This window comes from Leptopilina boulardi, unplaced genomic scaffold (assembly GCF_019393585.1).
Source record: "Leptopilina boulardi isolate dan_hultmark-lab unplaced genomic scaffold, ZJU_Lbou_2.1 LbouV2_310, whole genome shotgun sequence".
Classification (NCBI taxonomy): Eukaryota; Metazoa; Arthropoda; class Insecta; order Hymenoptera; family Figitidae; genus Leptopilina; species Leptopilina boulardi.
In genome coordinates this window covers 5,147,110-5,166,252 of record NW_026137875.1, presented here as the reverse complement: position 1 = coordinate 5,166,252, position 19,143 = coordinate 5,147,110, and the positions used below count along the sequence as shown (strand labels likewise).

Genomic DNA, 19,143 nt, shown 5'->3' with positions numbered 1-19,143 from the left:
CAATTTCAATCAATGTTATTTTTTTAATTTTGAACAGGAGGACGCAGAGATTTTAAAAACAACTTTACCTCAATTAAAAAAATTAGCGATACAATTGAGACAAACGGAGAAGAAAATTCTTCAAAATGCTCTTGACTATGTTGAACAATGGATCAAAGCATAATAACGCTTCGAATTTTATTGAAATTATTTCTACGTGCCCAAAGAATTTAAGTATCGGAATTGTCAAATTTGTATAGACAATCGCAAAAAAAAAGCTTATAGCTCTATAATCTTCTATCTCATTGAAAAGTATTTAAAATTCTAATTGTTTTTGCAATTTAGAAGAAAAAAATTTATTAAAATGTTTCTTATGGAAACATTTTTGATTCTTTAAAGAATCTAAAATGTACAAAATTATCTAAGAATTAGATAATTCTTGATAATGAAGAAAATAAAAATAATAGAATATTATTATAAAATTAACGTATTTTTGCCTAAATATTATACATTGCAATAAAAATTTGTCTACGCAAGTCAAACTCAGAAATGTCAATTTTATCAGCTGATAAAAAATTTATCTACTTAAAAAAACTACATTTTACGACAGTTTAAAATTTCAATGGATATATACTTCAATTTAAAACTAGTTGAAACGAATTAAAAAAAATTTAACTATATATAAATAGGTATATAGATATATATATATTTTTACTTTATTCTAATACTGATAATACTTCTGTGGAATTGATTAATTGTTAACAGAAATTATTCATTTAAAATTTTAGATAAACTTTGTAAAATTAACTTTACATATATAATAATATTGAAAATTAACTTTATAGATAATATGGAAAATTAATTTTAGATTTAAACAGCGAAAATTAACTTGAAATTATTGTGAAAATTAATTTTTAAACAATTTTTATTATCTTGTCAGTGTGACAATTAATTTGTGATAAATACAAATTTTTTGCTCTTCAATAAATTACTCATCTTAATAAGCTTTAAATATGCCTAAATTTTCAAGACAAAAATAATATCAAATATTTTTTTGTTTAACTTTTACAAAGATGTACCTATATTAGAATGGAAATAATTTTCTGTTGTGACTGAAACATAAATTTGTGTTACATATGTAAGAAACATTTATTTTTAACATTCACCAAATAAAATATATAATTACTTGTAATTAACTAAAATTTAAAAAGTTGAAACATTGTAAAGATCATATGTTACGCTTTTCATACTTAATAAAAAGAGTTACGATAATTAAGTTAAAATTGCAATTAGAAATATAATTACAATGCTTATTTTAATTTCTATTTGAATTAAATTAGCCTGGAATTTTTCTTCCAAATCGGGAATTTTATTAAAAATAAAATTAGGTATATTTATTGCAATTTATTTTCTTTTGTAAATTCTTTATTTTTTTCTATAAATTTTTTTTTGGGTAAATTTCTCAAATTTATTTATTTTAACGAATGGGACAAAATTTTTGATTTTTGACTCAAATTCACTTTTTTTTTAGTAATTCTCAAAATTTTTCATTTTTATAATAATTTCTTATTTTTTACGACTCTATTATTTAAAATTATCCTTTATCTTTTGTTTATTTTTTTTTTAATTTTCGCTTTTTAAAACGATTTTTTTCTTCAAATTCTTTTTTTTGGAATTCTAAACGTTATTCTCTTTTTGGAACTGACCCAAAATTCTCAATTTTTCACTGAAATACTCGACTTTTCTTTCCTTCAACATTATATATTTCCTTTAATTTTCTTTTCATTTTCTAAGATTCCTGTTTTTTATTGAATTAATTTTCTCCTTTTTCAAATTCCTAAAATTCTCATTCTTTAATTTTTTAATTCCGCTAATTTGAAACTTAAAAATAGATTTATAGATAGATTGAAATTTAGTTAATTTTGAGTTTTAATCTATTGAATTTGATTAAAATTTTAATTAATCTAGGTCAAAGGTTAATCTAGGGTTTTGTGGTAACCCTGTAGTTACTAAAATTTGTTTTGAACAATAAAACTTAAAATTCTTTGAAAAAATTCAAAAATTTAAAAAATCTTTAATCAAATTTTACTACATTTAAATTATTTAACATCATTGTAAGTAAACTTGAAAACTGAAATTATTTTCCAAAATTGCAGTTTTAAAATATAAAGTAATAGAAATAAATTCAAAATCAAAAATAGTTGTATTAATTATATTTTACATTTTAACTCTGTAAATTTTATCATTTTCAAAAATTTTAATGAATTTCTTTGATAATTTACTGATTTCAACAATTCATATATTAAAAATATTGCTTTTTAAATATTTATTTTAATTCTTAGAGAATTTATTTATTTAAAAAAAGTTGTATTAAAATTTTTTGTTAAATTAATTGATACTATTAAAAACTTTAATTGCACCTCTTCGAAATATCAAATCAGTTTCAAAAAATATAAATTAAATTTTTCTTTTCAGAAATTTGTATAAATTTAATTATTTTAAAAAAGTTTAAATTTTAGACCGAATTTATTTATTTTCAATAGTTTAATAAAATTCTTTGAAAATTAAGTTGTATTTAAAAAAAATTTTAATTAAATATTCTCTAAAACGTAATTATTGTATTCTTTGAAATATAATTTTTTATGAAAAAAAAAAAATTTTTAAATACAATATTTATACAAATACTATTATTAGAATATTATGCGAATACTTTTGAAATTTATGCTTTTTTCTCAAGTATAAAGTTCTTGCCGTTAAAGATAACAAATTTATCAAAATAACTGATACTTTCTAGAGGTAAAAATTGTTACAATTTTTTACGATTACTGTAAGTACCAAATATTATACTTATAATTTATGAGCCAAAAGTTTTGAACGTTTAAATTAACAAAAAATTCTTTTGTAACTTCTTTAAATACGAATTTTATTACAAAATATTGTTTTAAATATATGTAAAAAGAAGTTATTAATTTAATATTTGTTTCATTTACTGTTTTATTTTACATTGACATTATAGAAAAAAATATTATTTGTTCATTTGAACTTTCAGAACTTTTGGCTCATTATAATTTACTTGTTTTGTAAATTTTTTCAATTTTCCAAATTTCCCTTACATAAATATTTTTCTCAGACTAAATATTTTATAAACTAAGTTTCATTTTTACACAAAAATCTCAAAATAGGCACAAGGATTTTTGAAATAACTCAAAATATTAATCAAGTTTTACAGATTTTTAAGTATTTTTTTTTTAATAATTTTGGAAAAATTGAAGTTGAAATTTTGAGATATAATTGAACTTCAAGTGATTTTTAATTAAAATTTTTTGATGATTTCTCTTGAAAAATATTATAAAAATTTTGGAAGAGTTACAGTTGACATTTTTAGAAATAAAAATATTAGAAGGTTTTAAATTAAATTGAAATTTTTGAAAATAATTGAAATTTTCTGAAATTATAAAATTTCAAAAGATTTTGTTAAATTTCAGACAATAATTAAACTTTACAGAATTGAAAATAATTTATAACAAATAATTTTAGATTACATTTTTTTAAAAGTAATTGAATTTTCAAAGATTTACAATTCAGAATTTTTAAATTAATTGAATTTCAAGTGATTTTTAATTAAAATGTTTTGATGAAATTCTGTTACTAAAAAATTTATTTGAAATTGCAGACAAAATGGAATAATTTGAAAACTTTTTAATTGAAAAATGCTTTCAGATAATTGAATTTTCGAAGAAAATTACAAAAATCATTAAAAATAATTGAAATTTCAAGTGATATTAAAATTTTAAATTAAACATTTTTGGTAATTGTATTTGCTAATTTTTTTTTAATTATAAACAATTATTAAGTTTCATTAAAATTTTAATTGAAAAATAGTTTAAGATAATATTTGAATTTTTGAAGAATTTCATTAAAATTATTAAAATTAATTAATTTAGTGATGAATTTTAGTTAAAAATTTGCTAAATAATTGAAATAAAGAAGATCTGCATTGTATACTAAAAAAAAATTCGGCTGTTAATATTAATAATCAAATAAATTAACGAAAATTTTGAAAATATAAACTAAAAGTTTCATTTTTTTTTCAAAATTTCTGTTAATTATTTAATTAATACTATTAATTAAAAGCCAAATTCACATTTTCTTTAAATTTAGTTCTTAAATCAATTTTTACTAAAAACGGTAAATAAAATAAGGAATTTCGATTTTTTTTATCTTTATTTAAAAAAACAACGTGAATAGAACAATTATGTAATTTTACAAATAGTTTTACCTAAATTATTATCTCTTAATAGTTCTTATTTCCACTGATGATAATTGAGCTTATTTTATGTATTCTATAAAATGTAACACTGAGAGAAATGTTTTTTTTTCTTGGAATAAATCCACTATTAATTACATTAAAATCGTTCTTTTTTTTTTCTTGTCCCCACCCCCCCTTTTTTTTCCTCTCCTCTTATTGTAATGATTTAATAATGGCATTTATTTTCTCGACACATTCCTCCTTTTTCTTTGTAATAATAGCCTCGGCATCTATAAATTGTTGTCTGCCAATTTTCCCCGTTACCAATTTATCAACATAGAGCGATTGTTGTTGATTATAAAGTTCTTTCAATGTTTTATCATGTTTCTGTAATTCTTGAACACGTTCATAAACATCGCTTGATTCACCTTTTAATTTTTGTGCCATTTCAGAAATATTATTTGTCGCATTTTTATAATCTTGATTAATATTTTTTGCAACTGATAAAAATGCATTTGAATCTTTACTTGTTTTTAAATAAGCAAGCTGTTCATCTAAATCATTATAACTTGTTACACGACGATCTTGTGATGCTAAAATTTTTTCACATTGTCCAGCAACACGTAATTTACATTCTGATGCTTCATCTTTGTCAATTGAAAAATCAAGACGCACGTAGATGATAACCATGAGAAATAGTAAATAGAGAGCAACAGCAACAAGTAATGGTTCTTGTAACATGAAAAATTTTGGGAATGTATATTTTAATTTTAAATTTTGAATATGATTTTCAACGAGATTTTTTTTCATTATTGAAATTACTGGACGACCAGTTGTATCGAGATAAGTGTAATGAAGTGAATTTGGCAAACGTACAACTGGATAGGGAACGTTTAATTCAATATTTTTTGAGCCTTCTGGTAATATTATTTTCACAATTAATTCATCGATTACCATATCGTCGAATACATGATCAAGAAGTCTCATTTCTAAAATATAATTGTCACCCGTGTGATAAAGATATTCATAACTTGGTACATTGTAACCAACAATGTAACGTGTTTTCCAACCACCGAAAAGTGGAAATCGAGGTCGCAAATTTAATTCCACGGAATCTTTTCTTAGTCGAGTGTGTGATGTTGAGATATTTCCAATTTCATCACGATAATAAATATCGGAAGCTGCCGCCGGAAGTACAGTGTCGAAGCTTTGAATACTCGCTTGGCCTGATTTTGATTCTCGTGCATATTCGTATCTGAAAAAAAATTTCAATTTACAACAAATGTAATAAAAAAATAAAAAAAAATTGTTTTTTTAAAATACTAAAGGTACAGAAATAATTAAGAAAAAAAATCACATACCGCGAGAAAGATCCTTTCAATAATGCTCCAGTGTGAAGTAATTCAATTGTCTCCTCAACGGCAATATTGCCCCAATGTGATAATTCAATAACACGTTCCATTTTAGTGACAGTCAAAAATTTATTATTATTTTCAAAATGTACAAATACATCCTCATGTGAGAATGCCTCCTTTTTATCGAATGGTCCATAAGTAATTTGCGAATCACTTTGTGTGACTGGTTTTATTTTCGAATAATTTTCAATATTTCTCGATGGTAAAACAATTGTTGTTGATTGTTTATTAACTGTATATGGTGAATAAAAATATAAATTTCCACTATATTTAACAAGTTGTTTTTCCTTTTGCTTAATTTCCTTTGGATGGGGAATCAATTCGTGTGATGATGCACTTTCAACATCAACATTCACTGATCTTCCTGGTTGTAGTGAATCACGTAATTCAATGGAGAAAAAAAGTTTATCAGGATGTTCTTTTACCTTAACCTGTGTGACTTTAAGATCGGCACGACCTGGTTCACGAAGATGTGCCGCTACAGAACTCACATGAATTTTTGAATTAGATTCAAATGCGTAGAGGAAATTTTTCACTGAATTTTTACCACCATTCTCGACAATTAATTTTGCTGTTATTTTTGTAACTTGAGATTTTAAATCAATGTTTCTTTCAGCACTTTTAATAATGAGGTTGGATTCAACTATTTGTGAATTGGAGAAATAAAAGTTTAGAGTTATGAAAATAAACACATTTATTAATGTTAATTTAAGTTCCATTTTGGAAATTATTCTTAGACTAAAAAAAATATGTATTTCATATGTTTTTAATTAAGAAAATAATGTTTCTTTACAACCGGCACTAACAAACAAACTTTAATTAATGTCGGCATGGATGGACGTGGCGACACGCACACATAGACGTGGCTTCTGTCTATTTGCGCGACTTAAGGCGCGTTTACAAAAAGCGATATTTGAATTACTTTTTTTTTTCTTGTTACATAATAATAAGAGAATAAATATAAATAAAAATATTTAAATTAGATTAAATTTAACATTTCCTTTTTAATAGGAAGCTTAACAAATTCCTAACCTAAAAATTCTTCAAAAATCTTCTGTTTTAAAAAAAGGGATAAAAAATAATTTCTAATTATTAATTTAATTGACTAATTTCACAAAAAGAGAAATTTTGAAATTTATTACTTTTAATTTGTTTGGCTTTGTGGAAAAAATTTTTTTTTGTTGAAAAATAATTTGACTTTCCCGCTAAAAACACCGGCACTTGAAACGGAAGTGTTGTCTGCTATATTTCCGGTTCATACGGCCTTGTGTATGTATATACGAAACATGAATGTATTGGTAACTAATACAAAAAGCATGTATCATCATGTGGACGAATATAGTAAAACAAATGTAATTTCATATAATTTTTACTTTTAATTTCTATAAGTGCTTTTTAAAACAGTTATTTGATAATTTTTGAAGGAAATCATTTTAATGGACGTAAGTTTATTACATGCCATATAGAATTTATATTTTATTTTATTAATAAGATAATACTAACCTAAAAGGACGGTATGAATTTCATCATTCAATTTAAATCAAAATTTTTAATTTTCTATATCAATAAATAGAAAATTTAGAATGATTTTTTAATTTTTTGTGATTTTAGAAAATTTTTAAGATGCGAAAAATGATTGATATAATTATTTATTTTATGTACTTCGATAGTGTAAAATAAACGTTTAATACTATTTTTTAGGTAACTTTAAGTGTAATGATAGTTAAATCAATTGATTATTGATTTTAAAAATAAAATAAACAAAATGTTACGTTTGCAAAGTCTCGTTAATGCAAGTGACACTCTGTGTACTTGGTAAGTACAAAGATAAATTTATCCCAAATTCAATTTTTTTTTTTTCAATGAAAATGAATAAATTTTCAATTAAAAAATGAATAAATAATTAATTAATTATAAAATAATTACACCTTGATTACTTGGTAAATACAAAGTGAAATTTATTCTTATTCAATTTAATTTTATTTTATTCAATTTAATTTTTTAAAACGTAAAAATTAAATAAAAAAAAAAAAAAGAAGGATTGTCGATATTTTTCTGTACAAAAAGAAAATTACTATTTTTCAGCTCAATTGGAAGAAGAAAAACATTAAAAAGTATTGATAATGCTTACAACTTAATTTTTAGAACTCATATTACAAATAATAAAAGAAACAATTCTTTACCGTCAATTCCATCATCAAATTTATCTCTGTATTCTACTAATAGATTTATTACACAAAATTCAATTCGACTAAAAGTATTATGTGTGAGAAATTTTCATACACAAATAATACCTCATTGTAAAAATGATAAAAATAATTCGATGCATCTTAGTGTTCTACATTCTTTAATGAAAGTAAGTTATGAGTTTTTAAAATATTTTATTATATTTAATTTTTCTTATTCCTACAGTAGGGTCAGTCGGGGTAAATCCGAACGGGGGGTAAATCCGAACGGGGGGTAAATCCGAACGCTAATTATTTCAGTTTAATTAAAATTTTTAAAAATAAGTTCGATATGAGAATTTTTACCTCAGATCCTCTTGAAGAGATTCTAAGTATTATCCCATTTTTTGTTTGTTAATTAGCAACAGCATAAACAAAGATAACAAGTATTGCAAAAAAGATTGAAAATCAAAGATGACACTCTTTCAGTATTTTGTCTCGTATTTGAAGAAAAAGAAGCTAAAAATTCATTTTATTATTTATAATTGTTTGTTATGAATACTAGAACAGAAACTATATTTGATTTTTGCCTTCTGTAAAATTTTATTAATAATATCAGACCGTTCGTATTTACCCAAGAAAATTGGAAAACTGGGGTAAATCCGAACGGTATTTTTAATAATTTTTTTTTACATCAAAGCCACACAAAATTGTTTTTATTTGATTACACTATTATTTTAACATTATAAAAGTACATAGAAAAAAGTTTTTCTTTCTATACGTATCCTCGTTAGTAATTAATAAGCAGAAACTTAATCTCTGTTCTCTCGAAGGAGTGTTTCAATTTTTTTGCCAAATGGTTTGTTGAAAAAAGTTTTTCAGGATCTTAATAAAATTTGGTATTCTACGGTTTTTGGGGTCGCTAATTACCAATTTGAAGTCAGTTTTTCAGAATTCAAAATGGCGGACGAGAATTAAAAAATTCATTGGATTCGCTCGAAAATTGTTACTCGGGGGGTTTCAGGGTTAGCAAATTTGATCATTTTTAAAAATAAGTTTTAGGAAAGTACGCCATTTTGAATTTAAAAAATTTGACTTTTATTTTTGTATTTACATTCAATCACTCCAAAATACTTTCTGTAGCAAGTTTTGCAAAAATCCGTTATGATTTGATAAAGTTATTGAAGGTTTTAATTGTGTAATGCATTTTAATTTTTAACCTGTTTGATTTTTGTATTTATATATGATGCATTATTACATAATAGGTTTATTATCGTATTTTTTTTGAGTTTTTATATACGTTTAACAATTGCAATACTTTAAATTTATTTTCCCTAAGATTTTTCTGAAATACAGTGGCGTTCGTATTTACCCCCATATTTTAGGAAAGTTGCAAAGTATCGAGGTAAATACGAACGCTAAGTTTCCTGCGATTGTAATTTATCAAAAATTTTTTCTACCCCATAAAATTGTTCTATGGAAGTAAAGTAACAACTTCATGCACCAGAATACCGGAAGTATGTTTTTTTTAAAGAAAAAACTTATGTTATTGTTGAAACTTACTAAAAGCGTTCGGATTTATCCCGGTTGACCCTATTGAAATGGAACAATTATATATATTTTTTTCTCTTTAAACAGATATAATAATTGCAATTATTATTAATTGTTAAAATGGAAAAAATTATATAATTATTTTTTTTATCTACTTTGATAGTGTGGAAATTGTTATTAATTTTTTTAAAAAATATTTTTTTAAAGGATAATGCTGAAAGGAAAACAAATTTAGAACCAAGAACACATCATAGTGAGAAACAATTACTTCACAAGAAACTGTCTTACCATAGTGGTAATATTTTTCAAAAAAAAATTTATAGTAAATTATCAAGGTTGCCACAAGATAGGGAAATTAGGGAATTTAAAAAAAAATGTTGATTTGACGAAGAATTTTAGATAAAAATTTATAAATACTGAAATTTTCGAATAGTTTCTATTAAGATTTTTCAAATTAATTGAATTGTAGAATATTTGAAATTGGAATTTTTTGTAAATTTGAATTGTTGAAGAGTTTTTTTTTTTTTTTTTACAAATTTTTAACACAAATTGAGTTATAGAGAATTTTTAATTTAAATTTTTTGTTAATGATTAAATTTTTAACGATTTTCAATTGAAAATTTGAAAACTATTTAAAAGTACAGGCTTCAGTTTTACAACTTTTTCCAATTTTTTCGACTTATTTTAATAAAATGCGACTTTTTTTTACATTAAAAAAAAAAATTTTTAACAATACGTGTTTTTAGTATACAATGCAGATCTTTATTACAATTATTTAACAAATTTTTAATTAAAATTCTTCACTAAATTAATTATTTTTAATAATTTTAATTAAATTCTTTACAAATTCAATTATCTTAAACTATTTTTCAATTAAAATTTTTATGAAAATTTAATAATTCTTTATAATTTTATAAAAATTGGAAATATTCGAAATAAATTTTCTTGATAATATTCATTATAGAATTATTCTCACATACAGAATTAATAAAATTAATTTAATATCTAATAATATTAGTTATTGGAAGTAAAATATTCGTTAATCAATTAAATTTTGTTCAAATAGAAAATAATCGACTTTTTTTGCAATAAAAATCGACTAAAACGATTGTTTTTGTGTCTTAAAGTCGATCCGAGGCCTAAAAGTATGAAAAAGTTTTTAGGTAAAATTTATTTGTAAAAATTTAATTTCAATATTTGGAAATAAATAATAATAATAATAATTTTTTACAAATAAATACATTTTTTGGAAATTAAAATTAATGTGTTAACAGTAATAATTTTAATTTGATAATTTTTTAAATTATTCAATTATTAAAGAAGTTTCTTGAAATTTTTGAAAAAGATAAAATTTACAAAGAATTTTAGTTATTTTTTTTTTATAAATAACATAGTAATTATTAAATCTCAATTAAATATGAATTTAATAGAAATAGATCAATATTGAAAAAATTGCAATGAAAAATTTTTAATTTTCCAATTTTTAAAATAGTTTAGACTAAATATTTCAAAAATAAATAATTCAATTATCGAAGAATTTATTTCAAATTATGAAATTTATTAAGTTTTTTTTTTTTTTTTTTTTTAAATAATATGCACTAATTAAAATTATATTTTTAAAAATAATTGATTTCTAAAATATATTTAATTAAAAGAATTGTAAGTAATTGAAATTTTGTAAAATTTGATTAAAAGCTTTAAAAATATTTGAATTTTTCAAAAAGAATTTCATTAAAACTTGAAAATATGTAATTGAATTTTTTTTAAAAATTATGAATTTTGAATATTTTAAATGTTTGTTCAATATAATTTTGTTTTGGTCAAATTTTCATATATCATAATTTTTTTTGAAATCGAATTTATATTTGATAAAAAAGAACAAAATTCGATAATATGAGGGAAAAACGCAAAAATATTTTTTTGAAATCAGGGAAAATTATAATGAAAATTTTGTGGCAATCCTGGTAAAATAATCAAAATTTCTATTAAAATGTATATTCGAAACAAGTCAATTAATATTTTTGTATATATTTGCAGAAATGTTGAAAGAATATCCGGCTCCAACTAGTTCATTACACAATACATATTCAATAGTTAAAACACAATTAAAAATGGAACGACCAATGGTAATGAAATACGATGAAACTCCAAAAGGATGGAAATGTACATGTACTGTTTCTTGGCCAGAGAATCGTGTATTTACTGCTGAAGAACGTTTAAAAAAAGCAGCCACTTCAGAAGTTTCTTTACAATGTTTATATTGGCTAAAACAAAATAGAAAACTAAAAAATGGTTTACCAGTTGTTTTTGATTTTAAAAAAATAATGCAGGCCATAAATAATCCATCAATAATAACTATCAAAGAAGATTTACAATTGAAGTTAAAGAATTTGTTGGAAAAATATGAAATTGTAATTATTCATGCATTTTAAAGATATATTAATTTTCATTTATTTTATAATAAATTTATTTAAATTTAATTATTTCACTAACTGAAATTTATTCTTTTCTTTCTTTATTTATTTTTTTTTTTTTAATAAATTAGAATATACAGCCAATTTTACTGGAAGCAGATATGACGAAATTTAAAGAACATGAAGGGAACGAATCTGATGAAAACTATTTTGGAGGTGCTATTTTTACTAAAGTAAAACAAAGAAATATTATTTCTATGCCAAAAATACAACCACATTTAAGAGATAAAGTGCTTCGTGAAAGACTTAAAACAAGAAAACCAGTTGGATATGAATTACCAATCAATGCTTACAGGTATGTAAAAAAAAAAAAAAAAATAATTTTGAAAAATAGACAAAAAATTATTCTTAATTTGACTTTACTTTTCTGTCCCAAGTATAATGAATGTGAATTTCAATAGTTTAAATAAAATTTTTCAAATATTCAATTATCTGAAAATATTTTTCTATTAAATATTTTTAAAAATTCAATAATTGTTTAAAATTTCTAAAAATAATAATTATTTCCATCAAGTTTTTAAATAAATCAATTATTTAAAACATTTTTGAAATTTTATTTTATTTCTACAAAATTTCAATTATAACTTCTCCAAAATTAAATTATTTTTATAAAATGTTATTTTAAATTAATATTTATTAAATTATTTTCAAACAATAATTTTCATGAAATTCTTCGAAAATGTAATTATTTAAAAATATTTTTAATTAAAAACTTTTTAAAATTTAATTATGGTCTGCAAGTTTTTTGTACATTAAAACTGAAAATTAGGTGAAAATTTTTAATTCGAATAATTTGCTTAAATAAAATTTCAAAAAATTTTTAAAATGGAATATTAAGAATTTTTTTTAGAAATCTGTCCAATGTAATGAAAATCTTGAAAATTTGTCTTACTTAGTTTATTATTTTGAAATATTAGAAATATATTTTTTTCATGATATTTCTATAGAATTATTCTTATTATGAAATTAATAATGTTAATTTACTATCTAACAACAATAGTTATTTGAAATAAAATATTTGTTAACTAATTAAAATTTCAACTTTTTCTGACTTTTTTTCGAGAATACGACTTTTTTCGACTTAAGTATTTTAATAAGATGCGACTTTTTCGATTTTTTTTTTAATTTTTCTCTAAATTAATTATTTTTAATAATTTTAATGAAATTCTTCAAAAATTCATTTAATTTTTGTCTGTAATTTCTAATACATTTTTCAGCAACAGAAATCACAAAAACTATTAATTAAAAATTACTTGAAATTCAATTAATTTAAAAATTCTGAATTGTAAATCTTTGAAAATTCAATTACTTTTAAAAAAATGTAATCTAAAATTATTTGTTTTAAATTATTTTCAATTCTGTAAAGTTTAATTATTGTCTGAAATTTAACAAAATCTTTTGAAATTTTATAATTTCAGAAAATTTCAACTCTTCTAAAGTTCAACTATTTTTTTAATTTCTAATACATTTTTCAGCACTAGAAATCACAAAAACTTTCAATTAAAAATTAATTGAAGTTCAATTAATTTCAAAAATCTAAATTGTAAATCTTTGAAAATTTAATTACTTTTAAAAAATGTTATTTAAAATTATTTCATAAATTATTTTCAATTCTATAAAATTTCATTATTGTTTGAAATTTAATTATTAACTAAAACTCTTCCAAAGTTCAACTATTTTTAATAATTTTAATATTTCTTTGAAAATTCTATTCAAAATCCGAGACCTGAAATTAACGATTAAATTATTTTATTATTATTTGTTATTATTTTTCAGAAAAGAAATTCTTCAATTAATAGAAAAAAATCAAGTTGTACTAATAAAAGGCGATACCGGTTGTGGAAAAACAACTCAAGTTCCACAATTTATAATGGACTCATACGCTGAAAGAGGTGAGGGTAGTAAATGTAATATGCTTGTTACAGAACCTCGACGAATATCAGCTATAACACTCGCCCAACGTGTTGCTGAGGAACGAGGTGAAAAATTAGGCGACACTATTGGCTATAAAGTAAAATTACAACATAAACTTCCATTAACACCTGGTGCAATATTATTTTGTACACCTGGGATATTATTGAAAAAATTACAGGGAAATCCAAATTTTATTGGATGTTCACATGTTATTATTGATGAGGCACACGAGAGAACAGTTGATGTTGATATTCTTTTGGCATTGTTGAAACGTATTATTAAAAAAAATAAAGACATCAAAGTTATTATAATGTCAGCGACATTAAATGCCGATACATTTAAAAGATTTTTCGATTGTGCCACAATTGATATTCCTGGCATGATATATCCAGTGAAAATTCATTTTATTGAAGAAATTAATAAATTAATAAAATTGAATACCAGTTTAAATAATAATTATTTTCAACAAATTGATTGCGGTGAAATTGCAAATATGATACAATGGATAAGTGACAATAAACCAGAGGGCGCTATTTTGTGTTTTTTGCCTGGTTGGATGGAAATTGTTCAAGTTGATACTTTACTTAAACAAATTAATAAAAAGGGAACAAAACAATTGGTATTACCACTTCATTCAAAATTGTCTTATCATGATCAACAGAAAATTTTTGAATCACCTCCAATTGGTGTTAGAAAAATTATTTTATCAACAGACATCGCTGAAACTGGAATCACTGTTCGAGATGTTGTTTATGTTGTCGATTGTGCTAAACATAAGGCAAATAAATGGGATAAGGAGAAGGAAACTAATACCATGCAAATTTACAAAATTTCTCAGTCGAATCTCTTGCAAAGGTTTCTTTTCTTTTCTTTTTTTTTTTGATATTGTTCTTTAGTTTTAATATGATTTTTATTGCACCACAAAAAAATTTTTGTTTACGATTTTATTGAATTGCAGAAAGGGACGAGCGGGTAGAGTACAATCGGGTGAAAGTTATCATTTTGTAACTAAAAGGGAATTTAATGATATGCCAAAATATGCTGAACCTGAGATACAGTGTCTTTCATTGGAAAGAGTTATTATTGATTGTAAATTATGCGTTGATGATAAAGTGGAAGAATTTCTTTCTGAAATGCCTGAACCACCGGATCCTCATGTTGTTCGGAGATCTGTGGAAAGTCTAATAAATTTAGGTGCTTTAGATACACAGGAAAATTTAACTACACTTGGCAAAAAAATTAGTCAACTTTCACTTCCTCCTGTTCTTGGAAAAACATTGATTTATTCCACTATTTTTGGGTATGTCATTTATTTCATTTACATTTTACTACTTTAGTTTTATTTTTTATTTATATTTTAAATATTACGAGTTTTCTACTCCACTCATTAGTTGTTATTTTAATTTTTACTTAAAAATAATAATTTATAGTTTTACATTTTGTAATTGTCAGCAAATATTGAATATTTGAAAATCGAAATTTTTTTTATATCTGTTTTTTAATCTCGAAAAAAATTATAATTAAAAAAAAACTGAATTTTATTGACAAATTTTAATCGATACTATTTGAATTTCAAAGTTTTTTTGTTACGATTTTTTTTCTGATTTGGAACAAAGCAATATTTTATAATCAAATTTAAAGTTAAAAAAGTAAATTTTTCGCTCATTTAAACGTTCAGAACTTTAGGTATATTACAAAATTTGATCTAAAATATTAAAAAAGAAGGTAAATTGAAAAAAAAATTAACTTTTTATTATTTACTTAATTTAGTTATTTTTGTGAGTTTTTTAATTTAAATTTTCACAAATTTCACTGAATTAATTTAATGATAGATATTTTTAGCTTATATACTAAGTCTTTTCTTTTTCATACTGTCAAAAACTATAACAGATGCCTAGATCCTATATTAACTGTATCGACAATTTTTTCGATAAATATGGAGATATTCATGAATGCATTGACGCGAAAAGAAGAAATTCGATCACTTAAACGACGCTTTAATTTAAATAGTGATCATCTTGCTCTAGCTTGGATATACATGCAATGGGAGGCTTATATTTATGAAAGTCAGGAATTAGCTGAAAAATTTTCTTTTGAATGTGGAATAACGCATTATCGGATGCTTACACTAAAAAGTATGATATTGAAAATATTTTCTTTTTTTTTTCTCTCTCCTTAAATTGAATTTTTTATTTCTTTTTTGTCTTTTTTATCATGTATAATTTTTACTAATGACTTCTATTTTTTTTCCCTTTATTTAGAAGAGAGAGAACAATTTCTAAGACAGCTCGCCGATATGACAGGAATGAGAAATAAAAGTTTAGATTCGAATCATATTTTTAATAAAAATGCACAAAATGATGAATTAATAAAGGGCGTTCTCCTCGCTGGATTAAATAATGTATTGAAACATGTTCATTTTGTGAAAGTACGTGATCGAATTGTGAGAGATAATAAAGAATTTATGGACGAGTAAGTATATTAATGGAAAATTAAAAAAAAAAAAAAAGATTATTAATCTTTTGAAATTTGTTCTAATAATATTTATATAATTTCAGATCTAAATGTAGTACGAATATCGGTTCGGAAAGTGTAAATCATTCATGGGAAGAAAAAAGCTATACAAATTCCTATTTCACTTATATAAAGAAAACATTTGCTGGTGAAAGGCATAAAATGATAGTACGCGATTCTAGTATAATTTCACCAATGACAGTTTTATTATTCGCCCAAGGTCACTTATTTGGATACGAGGTATTAATAAATTAAAAATTTCATTTAAAAATCATTTTTTTCTTATTCAGGGTGTCTAGCGATTTGGAATTCTTTGAAAACCTGGAAAAGTTCTTGAATTTTTTTTTTTTTTAAACAAGATACGATTTTTTTTTTATTATAAAATTTACATCTTCAATAATTTTCATTAAATTCTTTAAAAATTCTATTATTTAAAATATTTTTCAAATGAAAGTTCTTTTAAATTCAATAATTGTCTAATTTTCGTTAAAAAAATTCATCATTATTTATTATTTCTAAAAATTTTAACTTTAAATCTTCAAAAATTTACATTACTTCTAATTTTTTTTGAAAATTCATTATTTTTAATAAATTTAATTAACATTTTCGAAAATTAAATTTTTTTAAAAACATTTTTTATTTCAAAATTCTCTACAATTCAATTATTATTGTTATCAGAAGCTTATAAAAAAACCTTTGGCAATTCAAATTTACAAAAATTTTATTTAAAAATCTCAAAAAATTCAATTACCAAAATGTTAACTGCAGCGTTTTTAAATTTCAATTTTTGTTTAAATGTTTTGTAAATTAATTTTTTTCAATAATAATTAAGTTCTTCGAAAATTTAATTATTTAAAACATAAAAATAAAAAAAAATAAAAAAAAAATGCTAGATACTCTGTTATTATTATATGTGGACCTTTGTATAAAAAAGGTAAATTATTGATAAAATTGTCAATTTCATTAATTATTATTGATTTTTCAGCACGTTTCTGCAGAATTATCAAAAACAAAAAAGAATAAACTTATTAATACTGATATCGACAATATTTCCTATAAGAACAAAATTTTTATCAAGTTTAACGATAAGGATAATGTATCAATGTTGTGTGATGAAAAGTAAGTATTTCATGGAAAACAACATTTTATTTAGAGAAAAACAATATATTTCGATTTAAAATATATTTTAAAATATATTTCACATAAAGTCATTGTCGATCTATTTTTAGAAAATTTTTAAATTCATAAATATCATTTTTGATATCCGTACAATTCATTTTTGACGGCACAGAAATAATTTAAATATTACAAAAAAGAATAGATATTTTTTTGTTGTTAAATTTTATTATTTTAAATTTAATTAATGTTTAGTTAAATTGTTAATTATTTTTTAATTTATTAATTTAATTTTTGTATTTTTTTAATTATTTTTATTCTTACCTATATTAATTAGATTCCCTGTAGAGGAAATTATTTTAATTTTAAAACCATGAAGAAAAATTAGTATTATAATCTATTTGTCCGAATGTCGTCATTTTTATTATTAACCTATTTTAGTAAATTAGATTATTTTCAATTTAAGCAATGTTTAATTAAGAAATTTCTATACCATTCTTCCGTGCAACTCATTGTTAAAATATAAATTCAAATAAAATTTTATTAAATAATAATTGTCAAAAATGAATTGTACGGATATCAAAAATGATTATTACAAATTTTATGATTTTTCTAAAAATAGGTTTTAAATTATATTTATTTTTATTTAGTGTTGCTGATATACTCTTTCGGTTACGTGATTGTATATGGGATGTTGTGAAATACTGCATAAATAATCAAGGACTGCCATTCATAACTCAGTGTCGAGAATTACCTATCGTTGATCAGTTTAAAGATGAAATGATAACAATTATTAATCAATTATTAGAAGAAAATGTTAAATCTGTAAAAAATAATGAAAACTTGATAGATAGTAACTCAGGTGTAGTAAACGAGGTAAATAATAATAATAATGAGAACATTTTCACTAAATATGATGGAATAGATATCGAATCAGATAATGATACCGAGGAAGAAGAAGAAGAAGAATTAATTGAAGAAGAAATTAGTGAATCCGAAAGTGAAATGGAGGATGAATTGGATGAAAAGATGTAATTTTTTTTTTTTTTCTTTTAATATTGACATCTAATTTCAACGTTACCCGAGAATTCTGGTTTTCTGTACATATTGTAGTTTATGAAAGAATTTTTTTTTTAATCACGCATTAGAAAACGTACATATTTTATATAAAAAAAAAACGTCTTCACTGTTGTATAAAAAAATAAAATATAAAATAATCTTGTAAGAATTTTAAAATTAATAAAATGTTTATAAAATTCAGTGAAATTTTTGTGTTAATTTGTTTTAATTAGATAAAAATTAATCATTTGAGAAAATTTAAATTTAATTTTTTAAAAATAGAACAAAATTTTATAGAATATTTTATAATGTTCTACTTAAATAATTCTCAAATATCAGTCAGGAAGATTTAATGTTAATAATTGACTATTTTTTATATTTTATTTATTTATATTCTTTATTATGAAATAAAAAAAATCATTTTTAAAGTACAAATTTTTTATATACATAAATTACATCTTTTTAAAATATATTAGTGAACTAAACTAAGTTATTAAAAAATAACAGACAATTTCATTCAAAAACATTACTCAAGTATCATACAAACATTTTTATTTTCAACTATTATTTTCAATATTAATTAAAAAAATTTACTAAATTATTATCCTAGTGTATCAAAACTATCCCAGTTTAAAAAATAATTTCAGTTCTAATATAATTAAAATCTGAAAATATGTACTTTTCGTATTTTATATCCATTTTTAAGA

The 19,143-nt window shown here is 22.0% G+C and overlaps 3 protein-coding genes across 3 annotated transcripts in view; 2 read left to right on the top strand and 1 right to left on the bottom strand.

Annotated features, from left to right (window-relative positions):
• The window catches only part of LOC127283585 (actin-histidine N-methyltransferase), a 29,357-nt gene extending 28,896 nt beyond the window's left edge, over positions 1-461 (top strand). Inside the window, exon 7 of the mRNA XM_051308559.1 lies at positions 38-461. Coding sequence (XP_051164516.1) covers positions 38-163 — 126 coding nt within the window. The 3' untranslated portion in view covers positions 164-461. The remainder of the gene's footprint in view (positions 1-37) is intronic.
• Positions 462-4,184: 3,723 nt separating this feature from the next.
• Positions 4,185-6,504, bottom strand: LOC127283576 (dolichyl-diphosphooligosaccharide--protein glycosyltransferase subunit 1). The gene is made up of 2 exons (XM_051308544.1): positions 5,590-6,504; positions 4,185-5,483 (listed from the first exon to the last, which is right to left on the bottom strand). The coding sequence occupies exons 1-2, from the start codon at positions 6,360-6,362 to the stop codon at positions 4,442-4,444; spliced, it is 1,815 nt and encodes a 604-aa protein (XP_051164501.1). The 5' UTR covers positions 6,363-6,504; the 3' UTR covers positions 4,185-4,441.
• A 425-nt stretch (positions 6,505-6,929) lies between these two features.
• Positions 6,930-18,643, top strand: LOC127283562 (ATP-dependent RNA helicase DHX30-like). Its single transcript, XM_051308522.1, has 13 exons — positions 6,930-7,085; positions 7,345-7,458; positions 7,729-7,999; positions 9,567-9,654; positions 11,397-11,770; positions 11,905-12,128; positions 13,610-14,602; positions 14,706-15,047; positions 15,638-15,882; positions 16,009-16,219; positions 16,306-16,501; positions 17,247-17,380; positions 18,028-18,643. Exons 2-13 carry the CDS (start codon positions 7,409-7,411, stop codon positions 18,410-18,412), a joined length of 3,513 nt encoding a protein of 1,170 aa, XP_051164479.1. The 5' UTR covers positions 6,930-7,085; positions 7,345-7,408; the 3' UTR covers positions 18,413-18,643.
• The last annotated feature ends 500 nt before the right edge of the window (positions 18,644-19,143 follow it).

What these genes read in the sequence shown, in the direction of transcription:
- LOC127283576 (XM_051308544.1), bottom strand. Translation starts at nt 6,362, where the DNA reads ATGGAACTTAAATTAACATTAATAAATGTGTTTATTTTCATAACTCTA. An exon ending in TTGAAAGGATCTTTCTCGCG is followed by an intron (nt 5,484 to 5,589) that starts GTATGTGATTTT and finishes ATTTTTTTTCAG; the next exon opens with ATACGAATATGCACGAGAAT.
- LOC127283562 (XM_051308522.1), top strand. Translation starts at nt 7,409, where the DNA reads ATGTTACGTTTGCAAAGTCTCGTTAATGCAAGTGACACTCTGTGTACT. An exon ending in TTCTACATTCTTTAATGAAA is followed by an intron (nt 8,000 to 9,566) that starts GTAAGTTATGAG and finishes ATTTTTTTAAAG; the next exon opens with GATAATGCTGAAAGGAAAAC. An exon ending in CAGTCGAATCTCTTGCAAAG is followed by an intron (nt 14,603 to 14,705) that starts GTTTCTTTTCTT and finishes ATTGAATTGCAG; the next exon opens with AAAGGGACGAGCGGGTAGAG.